Source organism: Mchenga conophoros, linkage group LG22 (genome assembly GCF_057382185.1).
Source record: "Mchenga conophoros isolate Kocher_MC1m ecotype Shallow Benthic linkage group LG22, M_conophoros_male_GT1.1, whole genome shotgun sequence".
Classification (NCBI taxonomy): Eukaryota; Metazoa; Chordata; class Actinopteri; order Cichliformes; family Cichlidae; genus Mchenga; species Mchenga conophoros.
This window is the reverse complement of record NC_140546.1, coordinates 26,513,258-26,532,548: the sequence shown is the minus strand read 5'-3', so window position 1 is coordinate 26,532,548 and position 19,291 is coordinate 26,513,258. Positions and strand designations below refer to the sequence as shown.

Genomic DNA, 19,291 nt, shown 5'->3' with positions numbered 1-19,291 from the left:
TTTACTTTATCTGCAGTGTTGGGCAGATTAACCAGACACAGGCACACTCTGTACTTTCTCCTTCATTTGTAGCCGTTGAGTTTCTTAGTTTTGTTACAAATTAGTTAACAGTCTACATGAACATTTAAAAGAACAGAAATAGGAGCAAAACCCATTTCTCTTGTTGCTATGGTCAGAACTCTTTTTTTATTCTAAGTATCAGTTTTATTTTCATCACTTTTTGTAGCACATTTCTTCTCACTGAAACACTAAATCATTGCTTGAACCACAATCTAAACTGAACCACAAAGATTTTTAACTGACTATAACTGTTTTTTAATATCTATAGCTTATATTGATTGGCATTGGGTTTTACCCATGTCACAATTATGGGCAATCAGCAAAACACACAAACGCACAAAAAGCTGCAGTCTTTAAATTTGTGTTGTGTGTATTTAATCATTTTAGACTTTAGTACAGTGCTTAATCTCCTTTATCAGATGTTTTCTTTTGCTAACATAAGATAAACAGAATAATCTTATAATAAAATAATAATAATAATCTTACTATAATAAGGGTAGCATATGTATGTATATATGTCTGAACAAAATGTTAGACAGATATCTTGAAACGCATGGTAATTATTAACATTTATGTTTTTAAATGAGCGTCTATAAGTTCATTTCATCATCCCTACAAATGTTACGTTTTCCCTTTGTGTTTGTATCATGTGCCATAATCAGCATTCATCTCCCGTGCAGAACTGAGACTGAAGACAAATTTGTATCCGGGGCTAAATTTTGTTTGAGTGAGCACTTATTAGTCACAACTAAGGAAATGAGGGCCACTGTGGTTTGGGCAGACAAGACCAAAGGGGAGATGACTGAACATAATGCAACCAAACCAAACACAGCACATCAACATAAACCAGGGATCGGCAACCTTTCTGATGATGAGTGCCATCTAAAATTTCCTCAGAAGTCAATGTGCCATATGATTGCATTAGCAATGAATTTAATAACGCTCTATATTAACAGTTACACGCTATATAGAACCACTTTATAGAATCACATTTGTTCGCAGATGTTTGCAGTTATCAGCTATTTTGAAACAAAAAAAGACACTTTTTATCCATAACAAGAACTCCATAACAGCAAATGAGCTGTACGACAGAAAATGCAATGCTATTTATGGTCTCCTCACAACAATGATAAGAAAAATAAACTGGGCCAATATGGCATGTTTGTTAGTACAGAGATACACATGTTAATGTCAGGTAGTGATGTCCAGCAGGTGAAAATGCAAGCACCATGAACACGCACAGCTATGGATTCCAGCTGCGTTCGTAGTTCTGCAAACTTTGACCCCCACAGAGAAGGGCAGGGCGATATGGCCAAAAATATTTATCACGATGTAGATTTGAAAATTTGCGGTAACGATATAACTGACGATATAATTGACACGAAACAAAATACAACTCCACAACTTTATTAGTGGGAAAAAAAACCCATCAATTTCTTCTTGTTTAAACAAGCAGCTGTTTATTTTAATGTGCATTACAGCCACACAAAATTGAACAGTGGTTATCCTGTTATATACATGGTTATGGATAACCATGTATATCCACAAAACTTAAGAGGTGCTTTGCAACAAAAGTGCAGTGTGCAAAATCAATAAGTCAAATAATAATATTGCACAAACTCTTGAGTAAAAACAAAACAAACAAAAACATAGATAAATTATGCTACATTTTCTACATTTCAAGTTTTAAGATTCTTTGTCAGAAACACTAACATGTTCACAGATGCGGGCTTAAGGGAGGACCTTTGACAAGTTACATCATTTCCACCTGTGCTGAACAACCTTTGAGATGCAGAGCTAGTTGCTGGAATGCAGAGGTATTCCCTAGCTAATCTGCTGATGTGGGGAAAGTTTACTGTGTGAACTTTCCACCACGAAAGAGGATCACACTCACTGTCTGCTGGTGGACTATTCACATAACTGCACAGTTCAGATGATAACCTCTCTGCAGTTACCTCTATCTTGACACTAACTGGTCCCTTCAAAAAAAACTCCCGAGACTCTTCTTTGGCTTTTTAACAGCTCCCTGACTTGTTTGGTCTTCAGTAGATATATGAGGTGTTTCTGAAAAACCTGTGGCTGTGCTACCCTGGTGTGACACAAGATGCTAGTTCACTCATGACTTGAACTTTGATGGCTTCGCTTTCACTCTCACAGAAATATTCTGTATGAAACCGTGGATCGAGGAAAGAAGCCATGTTAACAAGCCTCTCTGTGACACTGTCTTTGTAGCTTTTGTTCATGTAATCAAGTATTGCTATTTTGATGTCTTTGGTCAGCTCAGTGTCACCTTCTTTTACTTTTAACATGTCATTGTTAAACATCTGAAGAACAGGCTTAACACATGAAATGGTTACATACTCTTCAGCAGAGAAAGCATCTGTAAACTCCAGGAGTGGACTCAATGCAGTGCTGACCAAGTCAAGCACTTCAATGTCTTGCCATGTCAACATGAGGTGCCTTGTGGTTTTATCAGCAGCTAAAACCTGTGTTATAGCTTTTTCGTGTTCCAGCAGCCGTTGGATCATTCTCTGCTTTGAACCCCAACGAGTGCAACATTCAGTTATGAGTTTGTGTTCTGGTAGGCCCAGTTCCTTTTGGGCAGCCTGCAGAGCTTGCTGGCACTTCCAGCTGTGGCCAAAAGCAGCAACAATCTTCTTTCCCACTCCAACTGCCCATTTGATCCTTGGCTCCTTCACACTTCTTTCTAAAAGACATACATTTAAAAGGAAACACAGTTCATTACTCAACAGCAATATCAATGCGGTGTGGAATGTGTGACATTTAAGTTTTATGTATAACACACAATTATTTACACACACATATAGACACACATATTTATTAGGGGTGCAACGATACTCGTATCGATATTGAACCGTTCGATACAGTGCATTCGGTTCGGTACGCATATGTATCGAACAATAAAATATTTTTAATTTATTTTATCAACTTTTCTTCTGACGATGCTGTCTGTGTTGAGCGCTCAGTGGATCTGCGTTCGACTACTCCGCCTAGACTGCACTGTCGAGTGCAGATCCACTGAGCGCAGCGCAAGCTAGCAAGACAGAAGCTAAGCTCGTTGCAACATGGCAACTACCTCAACGCTACCCGAAATTGAACCTCCCCCACCCTCATTCAGATCTGGCGTTTGGAACTATCTTGGTTTTCATGTGAAGCATGACCCTGATGGTAAGCGCGTCATGGACAAAAGTAAAACAGCATGTCGTATGTGCCACGCAATGCTCAATTTGTGGGAACTAGTGCGTTAGCGCAGTTAGCTTGTTAACGTGTTGACGCCGTCCAGCCCCAAGCACAGGGCGATCCGCGGTAACTTGTTAACGGAGATTTGCCGCGTTATGGCTTTAATAAGATAAGATAAGATAAGATAAGATAAGATAGAACTTTATTAATCCCTCGGGTGGGTTCCTCTGGGAAATTCGACTTCCAAAAAGCACAGCAACGACCGAAGTTACAGTTACAGAATTGTTATATATATATATATATATATATATATATATATACACACACACACACACACACACACACACACACACACACACACACACACACACATATATAAATGCAGAGACAAATATAAATAAAATATACAAAGGGGATAAATAGAATAAATAGGAATAAAAAATAAAAATACAAGTGAATTGCACATTTCAAGTATTGAGTCTATTGCACTGTTGACTATTTACAAAAGTATTGCACAAAAGTATTGCATTAATGTCATTTTAACGAGATTAACGCTGACAGCACTAGTGGGAACACAACGAATATGACTGCACATTTACGCCGACATCATCCTAGTGCAAAGACAAGTGGAAGCAGACAAAAACGACAAGCATGCTACAAACTTTACCCGAGTCATTTAGATAGCCGTTAGCACATGATTCTCCTTATGGGGACCTGATATGTTTAATATGCTGCTGAAAGTATATGGGAATGGTTGGTGATATTAAAGTCCTGTTTGTGGCACATTAGTATATGTGAGGGGGCAAACTCCTCAAGATGGGTGGTGACCATGGTGGCCATTTAGAAGTCGGCCATCTTGGATACAACTTTTGTGTGACACATCAAACTTATTGGTAATGTCACAAGAAAAACAATGGTGTGCTTGGTTTCAACGCAACTTTATTCTTTCATGAGTTATTTACAAGTTTCTCTTTGTTCACAGCCATTGACACGTCGAAGAGGTTAACACGTGAGGAGCAGATCAAAATTGTGTTGATATCTGGTGAACGCAGTAACCGGGTCATTGCAGCAGATTTCAATGCAAGACACCCTACGAGACCACCCATCTGCCATGCTACAGTTAGCAAACTGCTTGCTAAGTTTCATGAAACTGGTTCAGTGTTGGATTTGCCAAAATGTGGATGCAAGAAAACTGTCACTAATGAAGAAACATCAGTGGCTGTCCTAGCTTCATTCAGAAAGAGCCCACAGCGTAGCACTCGCCGCATGTCACTGGAGAGTGGCATTAGTCGAACATCCCTTCGGCGGATATTAGCTACTCACAAATGGCACCCTTATAAACTCCAGCTACTGCAGCATCTCAACGAGGATGACCCAGATCGGCGCACAGAATTTGCAGAATGGGCAAATCAAAAATTGGAACAGGACCCTCAGGTCACGCAGAAGATTTTGTTCAGTGATGAGGCAAACTTTTATGTGAATGGTGACGTTAACAAACAAACCCACCGCTATTGGTCTGACACTAACCCACATTGGATGGATCCCTCCAAGACTGTTGGAACAACAAAAGTGATGGTTTGGTGTGGTATGTGGGGTACAATGATAGTGGGTCCATTCTTCATCTATGGAAACCTCAAGGCCACTGGATATTTGAAATTTCTACACGATGATGCGTTTCCCTCTTTATGCCCGGAAGCCTGCATGTTCCCTGAGTTTTTCCAGCAAGATGGTGCACCACCACATTATGGGTGCCAGGTCCGAGCATTCCTAGATGAACAGTTTCCTGGAAAGTGGATTGGTCGTCGTGGGCCAGTTGAATGGCCCCCAAGGTCTCCTGATCTGACCCCCTTAGACTTTTATCTTTGGGGTCATCTGAAGGCAATTGTCTATGGTGTGAAGATACGAGATGTGCAGCACCTGAAACTACGGATACTGGATGCCTGTGCTGGCATTTCTCCTGCGGTGTTGCTATCAGTGTGTGAAGAGTGGGAGAAGAGCGTTGCATTGACAATCCAACACAATGGGCAGCATATTGAACACATTTTATAAGTGGTCAGTAGCTTGTAAATAACTCATGAAAGAATAAAGTTACGTTGAAACCAAGCACACCATTGTTTTTCTTGTGACATTACCAATAAGTTTGATGTGTCACATGGTCCTCTTCCTACTGAAAAAACAAAAGTTGTATCCAAGATGGCCGACTTCTAAATGGCCACCATGGTCACCACCCATCTTGAGGAGTGTGATGGCCAAACCCATGGCCACACTCTAAAGTCGGTAACTTTTGTATTTTCATTCTTCATTTGAACATAGTAATACATTTTAGTTGCCAATAACTTTATTGATTGGTTTGGATACATTTGTTCTATTTGTAAGCGCGCACATTTAGTTTACTTATGTATTCATACTACTTCATTTCTTTGCTTTCTGACTAACTTTTGTCTTTTTATTTCTTACCTGCCATCATCCCTGGGAGTTGCTGGACAAAAGATGATAGCCAGGGTTTGAAACCATTAAATACAAAGGAAGATAATTGGACCACACCACCACTTCCTGCTGAAGGGGGGAATGTGTGTTCTCTTTACTTTAAAAACAAAGTATTTGTATTTAATTAAATATTTGAGTTTAGGGTTTAATGGGGTTTTTTGATTTTCTTCTTTAGTGTTTAGTTTATTAATACTGCATCGTTTGTGATTTATGATTGTGTTTGTTTGCTACCCCTCATGTGTCACAATGGTCTGATCAGCCATTATATATACCCTTGTATGTCATTTCATGCTTAGGTCAATTATGTGTGTTTGAGCAGTCATTTGCCTGGTTAAGTTTGCAGTCTTTGCCTGAGTTCAGTTTTGTTTCTTTGACCTCTTTTATGAGCTCAACATTTATTACTTTTGTAAATATAATTTTTTGGGGTTAAATAAATGAAAATTATATTTTTCTAATAATTCCTGGGACTCCTCCTGTTTTTCAACTCGGTCCATCACAAGGAGTTTGCCCCCTGACATATACTAATGTGCCACAAACAGGACTTTAATATCACCAACCATTCCCATTTTATTACAGTGTATCCATATAAATGGCCCACCCTGTATATATATCTTGCAGCACAAGTACCCACATTCAGAGATCAATAACACAAACAGTATTATTACCATTTAAACTAATACAATAAGTGCTTAATCTGACGTTATAATTAACTTACCTATTGCAATGTGTAGGCGATGTCTGAAGCATGAAAGTCTGGTCCAGTTGTTGAGTGCAACGGCTTTCACAATGTTGGCCCCGTTGTCTGTCATCACACACACTTGTTTGAGCTGAGGAACTCTTTTAAGACTTTGGCTATATTTTCCCCAGTATGGTCCTCGGGGAAAAAAACTTGTTTCGAGGCACTTGTTTTGTAGCTTCCAGTCTTTGTCCACATAATGTATTGTGAGGCTCATGTAGGGGTCCGATGTTCGGCTTGACCACATGTCCGTGGTGGACGCACTCCACTGAAGATAACGCATTTGACACCTCAGTACTTTAGAGAAGTATTTCTTGGTGGGTAGCTTGTAGCGTGAATTGAACGTTTTAAGCATCTTTTTGAAACCTTCTCTTTCCACACTATGAATAGGCATCATGTCCCTGGCTAAACAATGTGTCACTGCATTAGTTAGTTCCCCCCAGCGTTTGCTAGTTTTGTCATAAGGCATGCAGCTATTTAAAGCTACGTTGATTGTTTGAGGCATTTTGTTGGGTAGATAGCTTGGACTGGGAGTACTGTAAGATGCTAGTTCAGATTTGCCGCTACCACTCCCCGGAGTGTCGGCCGCATGCGGCTTTTTAGTCTTTATTTTGCGGCTCTGGGTGGTTTGGGAAAATAAATTAGAAGTATTTAGCTGAAGTGTATTTTATTTGTGTTTAGTTCTTTTTTTAACTTGTACTTCTAAATTGGAAGATTATTGTGATTTTGAAATATAAAAATTTAATTATATCTTATTATTTTTTCATCGCTCAAAATAAGCGTCACACTCGCGGAAGCCGAAACGCCGTGCATTTATCGAGACTTTCGACCCCAGGTAGGCCAATTATGGATCTTCATATCCACATTATGTCGGCAGCTATTCTCCACCGTGAACTACGTTAAAAACAAACACCGCTCACGCCCCACAGATGACAGCTTACAGTCCTGCGTAAAGATGAAAGCCCCGATTTGCAGACGCTGTGCGCAGAGGTTCGGGACCATAAGTCTTATTGTAAACATATCACGACAGACCCGACGATGTTTGCATGAACATGCTTTTCAGCATCTCTTTATTGACCGCTTTTCACACACGGTTGCTGTACGCATACAGCCGGCTGTAGCTTTTCAGCTCACAGCCCGACACATACCAACACAACAGCATAGAGAGCACAGACTTTAAGGTGGCGAGGCGTGATTACGGGTGCCGCTCAGGTAGACCACGCCCCGCCACACACATTAACCAGGTAAAATACATATTTAGGCATAATTTTGCAAATATCTTTTTTTTTTTTTAGCCGCATAGTGCTTTTTTTCAATTACTTTTTAAAAGTCAGGTCAAGGCTCCAAAAGCCCAAAGGCGATATAAGGGTGGCGGCTCACAACAGTTTTTGTTTGCTACATGGATCATTTTAGTTCAGCTGGGTGTCTTTACTTTTGTTATATTTCTTTAAGAGTTCAAAATGTGTTAATTACATAAATAAAATGTAATTTTCTCGGTAGCACTTCATGGATTTCATAAGCAACACTTTAGTTGCTCTGTGGATTATTTTAAAAAGCAATTAAAAACTTTTCTTTTCAAACAAGCCTTTTGTTGATCTACGTATTTTATATTCTTTATTTACATTTGATCTTTTACATTGTGTATAATGTCTGTTGATTGTATTGTTTATTTTAATCTTTGTGTACAGCGCTTTGTGACTGCCTTTCTGTGAAAAGCGCTTAATAAACTTTACTTACTTACTTTAGTTGTTCATACAAAGAATAAAGGTAAAAAAAAAACAATATATGCAGTGTTATCTTCATTTTAGATGTCAAAAAGTATTTTCGGCTCCCAGTGTTTTCTTTTGCGTGGAAACCGGGTCGAAGTGGCTCTTTGGGTGTTAAAGGTTGCAGACCCCTGCCATAGGCCATATATTACCCACGACTCACGTATAGACCCACTGAGAGAGCTAACCCAGTACACAGTTATACCCAACCACATGGCAGGAGAGTTAGCTTAGCTTAGCCTAGCGCCCGCTAGCGGCACAGACAGAAACATAGTAATTTCCCCCCTAACCTCAGTTACAGTCCCAAACACATCTTATTATCACATCCTCACACATCACAAACTTAACGTTGCTCATTAACGCACACTTTTCACGGAATGACCACTTCTCTGCTGGTAATCCGGAGCAGAAAAGCTCAGGTGCCTTGCCCACGTTTCTCCCTGCCCATAGTCTCTCTCATACAAAGCGGTAGGGTGACCTCTACTGGCCACTCTAAAAAAACTACAGGTGAACTAACAACTGAACAACAACCGTAACTACGGGGCCTTTTGTACAGCCGCCCCCAAATGTATGGAGTACATTTGCTCACAACAAAAGGCAACTTTACAAACAAAGTCACTATGATTGCCTTCTGTCTTCGTCCGGGAGGGCAGGCAGTGCCACCAGCCTCGCCACAGGTCGGGTGAAGGTCCTGTCTTTCACCTTGATGTCAGCAGACCTGATGTGCCCGTCTGCACCGGGGTGGACTTTGGAGATGCGACCCACGAGCCAGGAAGTGCGAGGCAGCTGAGGATCTACGATCATCACCACCAAACCTTCTGTGACATCCGCGGGGGATGACTGCCATTTCTGCCGCAGCTGCAGGCTTGGAAGGTACAGCCGGATGAATCGAGACCAGAAGTGGTCAGCCAGCACCTGCTGAACACTAACACCAAAAACTCCATCTCCGCATGGCGGAGGTTTCATCATGGTTTGGGGTTGCTTTGTCCCAGTTGCCTTGCAGCCATCGATACTGGTTTCATGACCAATTGTTATTGCTGGGTGCTATAATACTTCAATGAGCCAAAGAACACAGTGAAAAAGACGAGCTCTGATGAAGAGTGATGTACAAAACATTCCAGAAATACTGAGAAACTGAAACACTTTTACAAAAGTCCTGCTGCTCATCGCAGAACTTTCACGAGCGGCTACTGAAAACATCTCATGGACGCTGCTAAAGAAAGTATAAGAGTTAATCAATTCAATATTTAGTAAGTCAAACATATGACATGATCGGTGTGCTCAGTGTGTTCAAATAATGACATGAAAAGCTCCGTTGTTTGTGCTAGTTTAGTCAGACAAAGTTTATCAATAGTTGTGCCTCAAGTTAGGATCAGTGCAGAAATTTCACAAACCTTTTCTTGGAACTATACATCACAAGGTAGAAGTTTACAACAGTCCGCCTTAAAAACACAATAACCAAACAACACAAAAGGGGGCTGAATGGTAGCGAGGCCTGTATTCTTCGTTTTTTTCCAGCTTAAAAAAATCTAAGACATTATTACAGTGTGTAAAAATCTTACTTAATCCAAGGATTATTTACAAAATATTAAAATAAACCTCATGTATATAGAGGCACTCGGCACACCACAGGAAAATGCAACATAAAGTGTCTGAGTAATATGCTGGGTTGCCACGTGACACCAAAGCATCTTCAGTTCATCTTTGCATTGATTGAATGAATGAATACCATTCTTCTGAAAGATTTAGTGACTGCAAAGCCATCGCTCTAGGGAACGATGGTCAGGATTTGTCCCATAATTAGTCAATTGTCTGTATTAGACATACATGCGTGGTACATTTAAAATATCAAAAGAATAGTTATATATTCAACCACTGACTGGTTAACTTAACATTACTACTTTCTGTGGGTACAGGAGAAACATATCAGACCGGCTCACCCATTTTTTTTTCTTTGTGCACTCCATACAGATGCAATCTGAGAACATGTTAATTATTGAGCTTTAGATGCTTGTAAGCATATTTTATGAACAGAGCAGGTCAACCTGTTTCCTTCTGCCAAGATAAGCTAAGCAGCCATTGGGTGTCCTGTAGCCCTATAATAAATCTCCCAAAGTGCACAATCATGCAGAAACTAACTAACAACTTAAAAATACACATCTGTTTTTCAAAGATAATAGTCAGCAGTCGCAATCTTGTGCATAGAACACATCAATAAAAGCAAGTACACATCAGTCACATTAAACAATCAAGGCGACATCAACCTAGAACTTTGCTTTGCCGTTCATTTCTATTTTGGCTGAGATAGTGTCCACTGGGTGATCTTTGTAGCTTTTGTCCTTGCAGCACTTCCTCTGGAAAAATTTAAAGAGCGCAAAAATGGGGATGGCCAGACTGGGAATTCCAGCAAGGATAAAGATCATGGCATAGATCCAAGAGGGATAGGGACGTGCTTCCAGTATGGGAAAGCTCGCCTGTGATCGGGATCAACAAAAAAGTTACATTTTGCAGCACAAAACATCAAACTACATCTTTATTCCTGCAGTTACTGTATGTAAAAACTTGTTGTAAACTACTGTGAACAACAAACTTACCGCTTCCTCGTCCCACACCAGATAGGTTAAATCTTTGGTGACTTGGGTAACAAAGTAGAAAATTAGGATGAAGATCATAAGGAGTGGGCTAATCACTCTCCATGTTGCCTGCCAGAAAATATTGGGCTTGTGGCCAACCATAAATTCAATGTCCTTGTTGAACCTGTTTGAAAGCAATAAGAGGGAGACATACATACGTGTAAAAATCATCCATAAAAGGCAACCTTGTAGATTTTATTAGTTACAGTAAATAAAGCATCACATGTCACTGTTTGCTCAACTGGCTGATACCAAAGCAGACTGTAGTCTGTTATTTTTCTCTAAGCTAACTTTGAGTCCAAATTGACAACATTAAAAGATGTATATTGCACCACCTTTTTTGCACCTTTTCTTCTAACTATTAGATAATTGTTATAAATAAGTCAACTTAACTGCTTTCATGTGCATGGTCAGAAACTCTAAGCCAAAAGTACATTTTACACATTCCTCCCCTTCCTGTTGCAACATTAAAACACACTTCTGCTGTGATGAGTTACATTATCTCTACTGCAAGGTCAGAAGGCAACGCTTTGTTTGAACTCTAACAAGAACTGTTGGTTGCCTCACTGAACACTGATCTTTTCTGCCTCTTATGAAAATACCAGGAAAGCGAACTTTCCCATAATGACAAGTACAAACATGATTCTGTTTAGATGGTCGGATGTTTGATAAAGTACCTAGAAGGTCATTACTTTGGAAGCTGACTCAATGATCACCTAAGGACGGGCACACTTACCTATCAATCCCATAGATGTAGATAACTGCAAACATTTCACAGAAACCGATGATTAGGAGGGGGATTGAGCCTGCAAAGTTGTCAAAAAGAGCTAGCCAGTAGTTCCCAGAGCGTAGGGTGAATATGAGCCCAAGAGCAAAGGATATTAAGCAAGTAAGACCTGAAAAAACAACACAAGCAGGCGGTTACAATCATACCCAGTTTTCCATGGTGGTTATGAAGAAGTTCTCAATGTGAGAAAGTTACCAGTAAAAACTTCTTTAGGCCAAGTTTGAGGAAGAACTCTAAGGTCTTGAAGGGGAACCACCACTCCCTCAATGCCCCCAAACATAGTTGAAAGGCCGAGACAGAAGAGCATGATGAAAAAGAGGACTGCCCAGAGAGGTGAAACAGGCATCTTGATGATGGCCTCTGTGAAAACGATGAAGGCCAGGCCCGTTCCCTCCACACCCTGAAGCGGTACAGGGCAAATCTTTCAAGTTCTGAATCGATTTTGAATCATTTTTGTGACACTCAAACTGGGCAAATAATCAGGGAATTAACAGGATACAAAAAAATAAAGGCTCCACTGACCTGACTGAGTAAATTCTGAATGTCGCAGGTTTTTAAGGGCAAACCTTGGATGATATCTGGATTTGTCTGATTTAGGCTGGTCAGAACCTGATCGTAGTTCTCTATTGTGATGGAGGTTTCAGGGTAGTCAAAGGCATTGATGAGATGCAGGATGTTACTGAAAAAAAGTAAGAAAAAACTCATATGAGTCTATCTAGATACAAGTAAATCTCACTCTCTCATTTTCCCCCCTATTGTAATGTCATCTTTTGTGCAAACTGAAACTCACTCTCCCTGGCATTCATCAAATTTCTGCGTTGCCCTGAAACCGATGATGGAGTAGATCACCGTTGCAGAGTACACCGAGGTGCAGCCATTGATGATGGAGATGAGAACGGCGTCTTGCTCACAGTTGTTGCTGCAAGTAGATTTTAAAGGGACATAGCGTGAGGACACTTGCTGGACAGTGAGTTCCATTATGACTGTGTAATCAAGACCTTTACTCACTGAACAGAGTTGTAACTGGAGAAAGAGATGAGGCCCCCGAAAGCCAAGGAGAAGGAGTAGAAAACCTGAGCTCCTGCATCCAACCAAGTCTGTGGATTCATTAACTCATCCACCTAAAGAGAATCCAAAGATAAGCATTCTTATTGAGCTGTGAGCAGATTTCTGACCTATACAGAATTTTAAAACGGACACTTTCCTACCTCACTGGCTGTTGTTAGTTAATAATCTAAGAGGGTACACACAATGCACAATTGCACAATTGTCACCAGGTAATTTGGCTTTAAAGTGCCTATCTAGATTACTTATGTATTGGAATTTACAGTACTAACTGTGCTGCGTTTCAGCCTTCAGTATCAGCTTTTATATCAGCTTTTATCAGTCCTGTGATAAAGGTTTACTGCTCTCATGTTTCAGGCCTGGGTGTCTTAAAACGGCAAATAATAGCTTAAAGAAATAGGCTTGTATCTCTGTAAGTACACTTTCTAACAGTTATATAACCATATATTACTGTAATGTCTGTGCAATAAATATGAGCCTTCAGCCATCTAGCTTAGCTAAGCATGAAGAGTGGAAACAATGAGGTCCAGGTTTCACTGACGTTATTGAGTAATTCTCCACAGACGTTGTAAAACTGTACAAAAACCATAATGACAAATAAGTTCATCTTGTCCCTTCTGATTCTTGTGACATGTGATACATTGAACCCTTACATCTGGTGTGAAGAGGTACTTTATTCCCTCTGTAGAGCCTTTGAGAGTCAATCCTCTGATGAGGAAGATTGTGAGGACAAAATATGGGAGAGTGGAGGTGATGTAGACAGCCTGAAAAAAGAAAGATGGCACGTGTATATCTGAGCAAACCTACATGTAAAAATCACTTCCTTTTCTTAGACATTGTGATTTTTCAGACCTTGCCAGAAGTCTCAATGCCACGAATGCAGCACACATACAGCAGAGTCCAGGCAGCGAACAGGGCCAGCACCATCCACCACTGCAAACCTCCAGAGTCATCAATGGCTGCTGAAGTGTTCAGAGTCTCTCTGTACCAGAAGTAGTCAACAGTGGTGCTCCGTGCGCACTCAGCCACTAAACCTGCAAACGGCACAAGCAAGAGCAACTTGATGGCAGGCTAATCATCGCATAACGTTCTATTGTAACCTCTTGTTAGATGAAGGCACACCTGTGCTGTTAGCATTGAGAGGGCATTGGCTCCAAGGCAGAGGATCTTGAAAGGAGTTGAACAGGTACCACATGATCCAGGCCATGATGGTGTTGTAATACATACCGACCAAAAATGAGACAAGTAACGATGCAATGCCTGCAAAAGAATGAAGAAAGCAGTGGAAAAACTCACAGTGATTATCTGCTTAAGATGTGGGCCATGTTTGCTAGCTTATTTTAGCATGACAGCATAGTAAGTGCTATGTTTATATATGTTACATATGATATATGCTTGGCAGGAATTTGGTCTCATTATGGTGCTCAGTGTACACTTAAGTGATCCCAATATTGAGTGTTTTTTTCTAAATGCTTGGATAGGAATGATTACTCGGTCTGTATTTTGTATTAAAACCTAGCTTGAGTAACCGTTGCTGCAAAAGCAAACCTAATGGAAGAACAGAACAATTCCATCCTCTAAAAACTCTAAATTAGTTAATACATGAGATATTTAGCCATTATGGGAATTATAACTTATTGCTGTCTGTGGAGCCATTTTGCCAACATAGACACAATAAAACACAAAGATACGAAGGCGCACACACCCACACACATGCATGTTTTTTTTTGTACACACCAACTCCAGTCAGATAAGGGTTGATTGCTCTCCACACTCCCACGCTGCCTTTTCTCAGGCGCTGACCAATGGCAAACTCTAAGTGCAGCAGCGGGATTCCCTCCAGAACCAACAGGATAAGGAACGGGATCATAAACGCTCCTAAAAGCACAACATTCACATTCATAATGAATTAGCAAAGTGGTGAGATTTTCACTTTGTTAGACACTTTAACAAAGGAAACTAAGCACAAAGATACTTGTAAACTGTGAAAAGCAGCTTTTTATTAGCTAAACTAGGAACTGTACAAACCAAGAATAAGACTCACACATTACCGTTCCCATAGCATTTATCTCAAGAAAGACTTTATTTTTTTGAGTTTCATTAAATAGAAATAAAATTCAATAAAAATCTAGTCAGCATCTATATCTGATTATTTATGGTGAATAAAACGGGCATTTCCATAATTCATACTGTGGGGTTCTTTGTGTTGATACAACATGTCTGCATGCTTTGTCCTATCACTTGGTTGTAACCTTTTAACAAAAGCATTTCTCAAATGGTATAATTTCTTTCTAATCACTAAAATCCATAGTGTCCTTTTGTTAGCAAAAACAAAGTAAATCCACTGATATTTTCTTTTGTGGCATCTAGTCTATATTCAAATATCTTTCACATCTACTGCCCCACACGTCCCTGCATACCTCCTCCGTGGCTTTGACACAGGTACGGGAACCTCCAGACGTTACCGAGTCCCACGCAGAAGCCCACGCAGGTGAGGAGGTACTGGGCTTTGTTGTCCCATTTGGGCCTGTCCCCAGCCTCCTCGGTTTCCATCCTTTCCAAATCTTCATGAGATGGGATTCGGTCATCCAGTCCTGGGTTTGGTAATTTCAGCTTCATGGTGGCTTGCTGTAAACCTCCTCCGTGCAAAAAAGAAATTGGAAATAAGAGCTTCTGTGTCTCTCTTTAATAAGAAGTTCTGTTACTTTTGTAAATTTTTAAGCAACTGAGAGGATTCAGAAGTAAACCTCCTCTGTGCAGTCGGCTCCTGAGTCTCCGAGGACTATCTCTCCCTCTCTCCTTTATCCCTACTGTGTGTCCATGTGAGGTACACTGAGGCATTTACTGTGACCCGTTGCACCTAACTTGTGGTTATCAGTCACTTGTCTTAACCTGTGTTATATTATATGATGTCAGCAACTTTAAGCGGAAAAAGGTGCAACCTTGTTCTTAGTGGTTAATACATTACACGAGATGCTGCCAATAACCCTTTCCCTGGGCGAAGAGTGATTGGGTGAATTCTAATACCGGAAATGATACAATATAAACCTCTATCTTTACCATCGGGTCACGTTTTTGTAATCCCTGATAAACTAGATGGCTTATTTCTTGCTACAATAAGAACATTATTCGGTCTGTGAAAGCTCATTTGTGACTTATTTTAAATGATAACCATTAAAGTATTTTTAAAATGATCACAGAGTTGTGGAAGTGATTTTTTTCTCTAAGTTTATACCATGTTTACCTCACAGTATGATTGTCAAGTAGTTCACGGCCCTTGTAAACCTTATCAGTGTTGCTCTCTAACGTAATAACTAACTAATGAAAGGCTGGCATCAACATTTACGGAGTGGTGCATTTCCACTATCAATGTAACTGGCAGTCACACTCAGGGAGTAAAGTGGGACTTGGCTAAATAATGGGGCGGTAGAAGGTAAATATTAAGGTGGAGTTTGGAAAGTGTCACTAAAGAAAATCATCAGATTAACCCTTGTGTTGTCCTCGGGTCATTTTTGACCCTAAAAGAACTCTTTTTTTTACCATGTTGTGGAAAGGAATGACCAGTAGAACAATGCACATATTGTCCTCTAATATAATGAGGAGGAAGAATCAACGATCAGGAGGATCCAGGATTAGAAGATAAAGAAAATATTGCCAATATTTAGACCACATGCTACACAGCAAAATCTCCAGTGTTAAATTAACACTAGAGAGTGTCTATATGGGTCCACACCTCTGAGTGTTAAATACAACACTGTTGAGTGTTAAATTAACACTTTTGACAGTGTTATATGTTTAAAAGTAACCTAGTCAGTTTTAAAGATTAACAATGGCTAACACTGAGCAGTGCTGATTTTCTAACACTGGAAAATAACTCAAAATGTTAGAAATATTCCAGTGTTAGAAAATCAGCACTACTCAGTGTTAGCCAAAAACAAAGGAAAAGCTCATTTAAATGAGGTTTTATCAGACTTAAAAAAGAAATAGTGTCAAAATGTTTGAATTAAGTTTTAATTGGGTGAAAAATCCACTTCATATTAATTAAGTATCAATCAAACCAGATGGGGTCATTTCTGACCCCTGAGGACAACAGGTGTGATTATGTGCTGCTTTAAAAATTTGAAATGCTTCAAGAAAAACATTCTCACTAAAGTTCAACATACAGCACTCTGTGGTTAGTCAAATAGTCAAAATAATCTAAACATTTAAATATTTTATTGTCTGATTTTATTTTCGCTAAAAAACAGGCTATACTTTATGTAAACAATTTCTGGTGGCCCCAAATTGCAAAATGAAAGGTAAATTTTGTGGTAATGTGTTGGTCTTAAGCTAAACTAAGGTGTAACACTGAATTGATTGACAATTTGTACTTTGTACTTTAAAAAACACTCAAATGAACTGGGGTCATTTTTGACCCCTGAGGACAACAGGTGTATTGCTTCACCTACTGTAAAGCATTACCTTTTATTTCAGTGGTCAACAGGACAAAAACAAAACTACATGAACAGAATATCCCATCAAATCTCATTTTAAAAAAAGACAAAACAGCATTTTCCCCTGGAAGTTACTTCTACCATCGCCTTTGCTGTTGCAAAATTCTGCCAAAATTCTGTCCAATTCAGAATTCTTTCAATTCTTTTCCAAGCCCTTCTCTATGCATACCACCGTCCATCACTGTAAACTGTACCGCAACACAGCAGTCCCAGTTTAGCCTGCGCTAACTACCCATGTACTTCTTAATAACATGAAATTATTATAATGTAATTTGTTTTTAAAGACATTTCACAATATGAAATAACCAGATATCTCAAGCAGCACTTTGTGTACACATCCACTGTCTGACTACTTCAATCTAACATGGAGTTTCCCATTGTTGCTGCTTTGTAAAATGTCTGTTGCTGAGCAGTTCTTGCCTCTGAAGAATAATCTCTTTTCTTCCTCTCTTGACCTCTTTGTCTTACATCTTTCTCTGAGAGTGAATTTATTACACGCTGCTTTTTTTTTTTAATGTGGAAACTGCAGCTACAGCAACCGTGGCTTCCCTTTTTTTTTTTTTAAAGCCTGTGCAGAACAATTTGTGACATTGGTGATATTTGCTGACCTGTGAGAAATTACCTGCAACTTCAAAAAAAACCCTTACTCCTCTTATGCTCACTCCCCACTGCCTGCTGCAGACCGAATCATCAAATAGTTAATAGTTCATTTGTGCATGTGAAGTCAGCAGGTTACCATCAGTAATGTTAAATGCTTCACTGTGGGGGTGAAATAGCATCTAAATGACTGATTCTTCCACTCTATTCCACATGTTTTAAAGCCACCACAATCATTCCGGTCCCAAAAAAGTCATCTCCCTCCTGCTTTAATGACTACCGTCCTGTTGCACTTACTCCCATCCTGATGAAGTGCTTCGAGCGACTAGTCATGCAGCACATCAAGACTGTCCTGCCCCCCTCCCTGGACCCCTTCCAGTTTGCGTATCGGCCCAATCGCTCAACCGATGATGCCATCTCCACTGCACTCCACTCAGCACTCATACACCTGGACAAAAAAGATTCATATGTTCGAATGCTGTTCATAGACTTCAGTTCAGCATTCAACACTATAATCCCCCAACAGCTCACTCAAAAACTGGTCCAGCTGGGGCTCAACACCTCACTGTGCAACTGGCTGTTGGATTTCCTCACCGGAAGACCTCAAGCAGTACAGGTCGGCAGTAATACATCCAGCACCATCATTTTAAACACGGGGGCCCCGCAGGGATGTGTGCTGAGCCCCCTCCTCTTCACTCTGCTGACCCATGACTGCACTCCATCACACAGCTCCAACCTCTTCATCAAGTTTGCAGACGACACAACGGTGGTGGGTCTCATTAGCAACAGGGATGAGACCGACTACAGAAGTGAGGTGAGACGCCTGACCACGTGGTGTGCTGACAACAATCTCTCTCTGAATGTGGAGAAGACGAAGGAGAGTGTTGTGGACTTCAGGAGAATGCACACCCAACATGCTCCTCTGACCATTGACGGAGCGTCTGTGGAGAGAGTGAGCAGCACCAAGTTCTTGGGTGTGCACATCACAGAGGATCTCTCCTGGACGTACAACACCACAGCACTGGCCAAGAAATCACAGCAGCGTCTCTTCTTTCTCCGCAAACTGAGAAGAGCAGGAGCTCCAGCCCCCATCATGTACACTTTCTACAGAGGCACCATCGAGAGCATCCTGTCGAGCTGCATCACTGTGTGGTTTGGAGCCTGCAATGCGTCCTGCCATAGAACCCTCCAACGCATAGTGAGAGCTGCAGAGAGGATCATTGGTGTCTCTCTCCCCTCCCTCCAGGACATTTACAGCACCCGTCTCACTAAAAAAGCCCTTTGCATAGCGGCTGATCCCACGCACCCAATGCAAAGCTTCTTCAAGCTGCTGCCGTCAGGGAGGAGACTGCGGAGTCTCCAGGCCAGGACCAGCAGACTGAAGGACAGCTTCATCCATCAGGCTGTCAGGAAGCTAAACTCCCTCCCGATTCTGCCCCCCTCTCCCCTCTTCTCCACCACGGTCT

The 19,291-nt window shown here is 40.6% G+C and overlaps 1 protein-coding gene across 1 annotated transcript; it reads right to left on the bottom strand.

Moving 5' to 3' along the window:
• Nucleotides 1–9,565: 9,565 nt before the first annotated feature.
• LOC146549584 (sodium-dependent neutral amino acid transporter B(0)AT1-like) lies at nt 9,566–15,607 on the bottom strand. The gene is made up of 12 exons (XM_085261893.1): nt 15,156–15,607; nt 14,473–14,613; nt 13,858–13,995; nt 13,588–13,769; nt 13,389–13,499; nt 12,679–12,791; nt 12,461–12,589; nt 12,193–12,349; nt 11,866–12,070; nt 11,620–11,779; nt 10,845–11,007; nt 9,566–10,724 (listed from the first exon to the last, which is right to left on the bottom strand). The coding sequence occupies exons 1-12, from the start codon at nt 15,352–15,354 to the stop codon at nt 10,515–10,517; spliced, it is 1,908 nt and encodes a 635-aa protein (XP_085118019.1). The 5' UTR covers nt 15,355–15,607; the 3' UTR covers nt 9,566–10,514.
• Between the last annotated feature and the right edge of the window lie 3,684 nt (nt 15,608–19,291).

What these genes read in the sequence shown, in the direction of transcription:
- LOC146549584 (XM_085261893.1), bottom strand. Translation starts at nt 15,354, where the DNA reads ATGAAGCTGAAATTACCAAACCCAGGACTGGATGACCGAATCCCATCT. An exon ending in TTTGATGAATGCCAGGGAGA is followed by an intron (nt 12,350 to 12,460) that starts GTGAGTTTCAGT and finishes ACTTTTTTTCAG; the next exon opens with TAACATCCTGCATCTCATCA. An exon ending in GCCTAAAGAAGTTTTTACTG is followed by an intron (nt 11,780 to 11,865) that starts GTAACTTTCTCA and finishes TTGTTTTTTCAG; the next exon opens with GTCTTACTTGCTTAATATCC.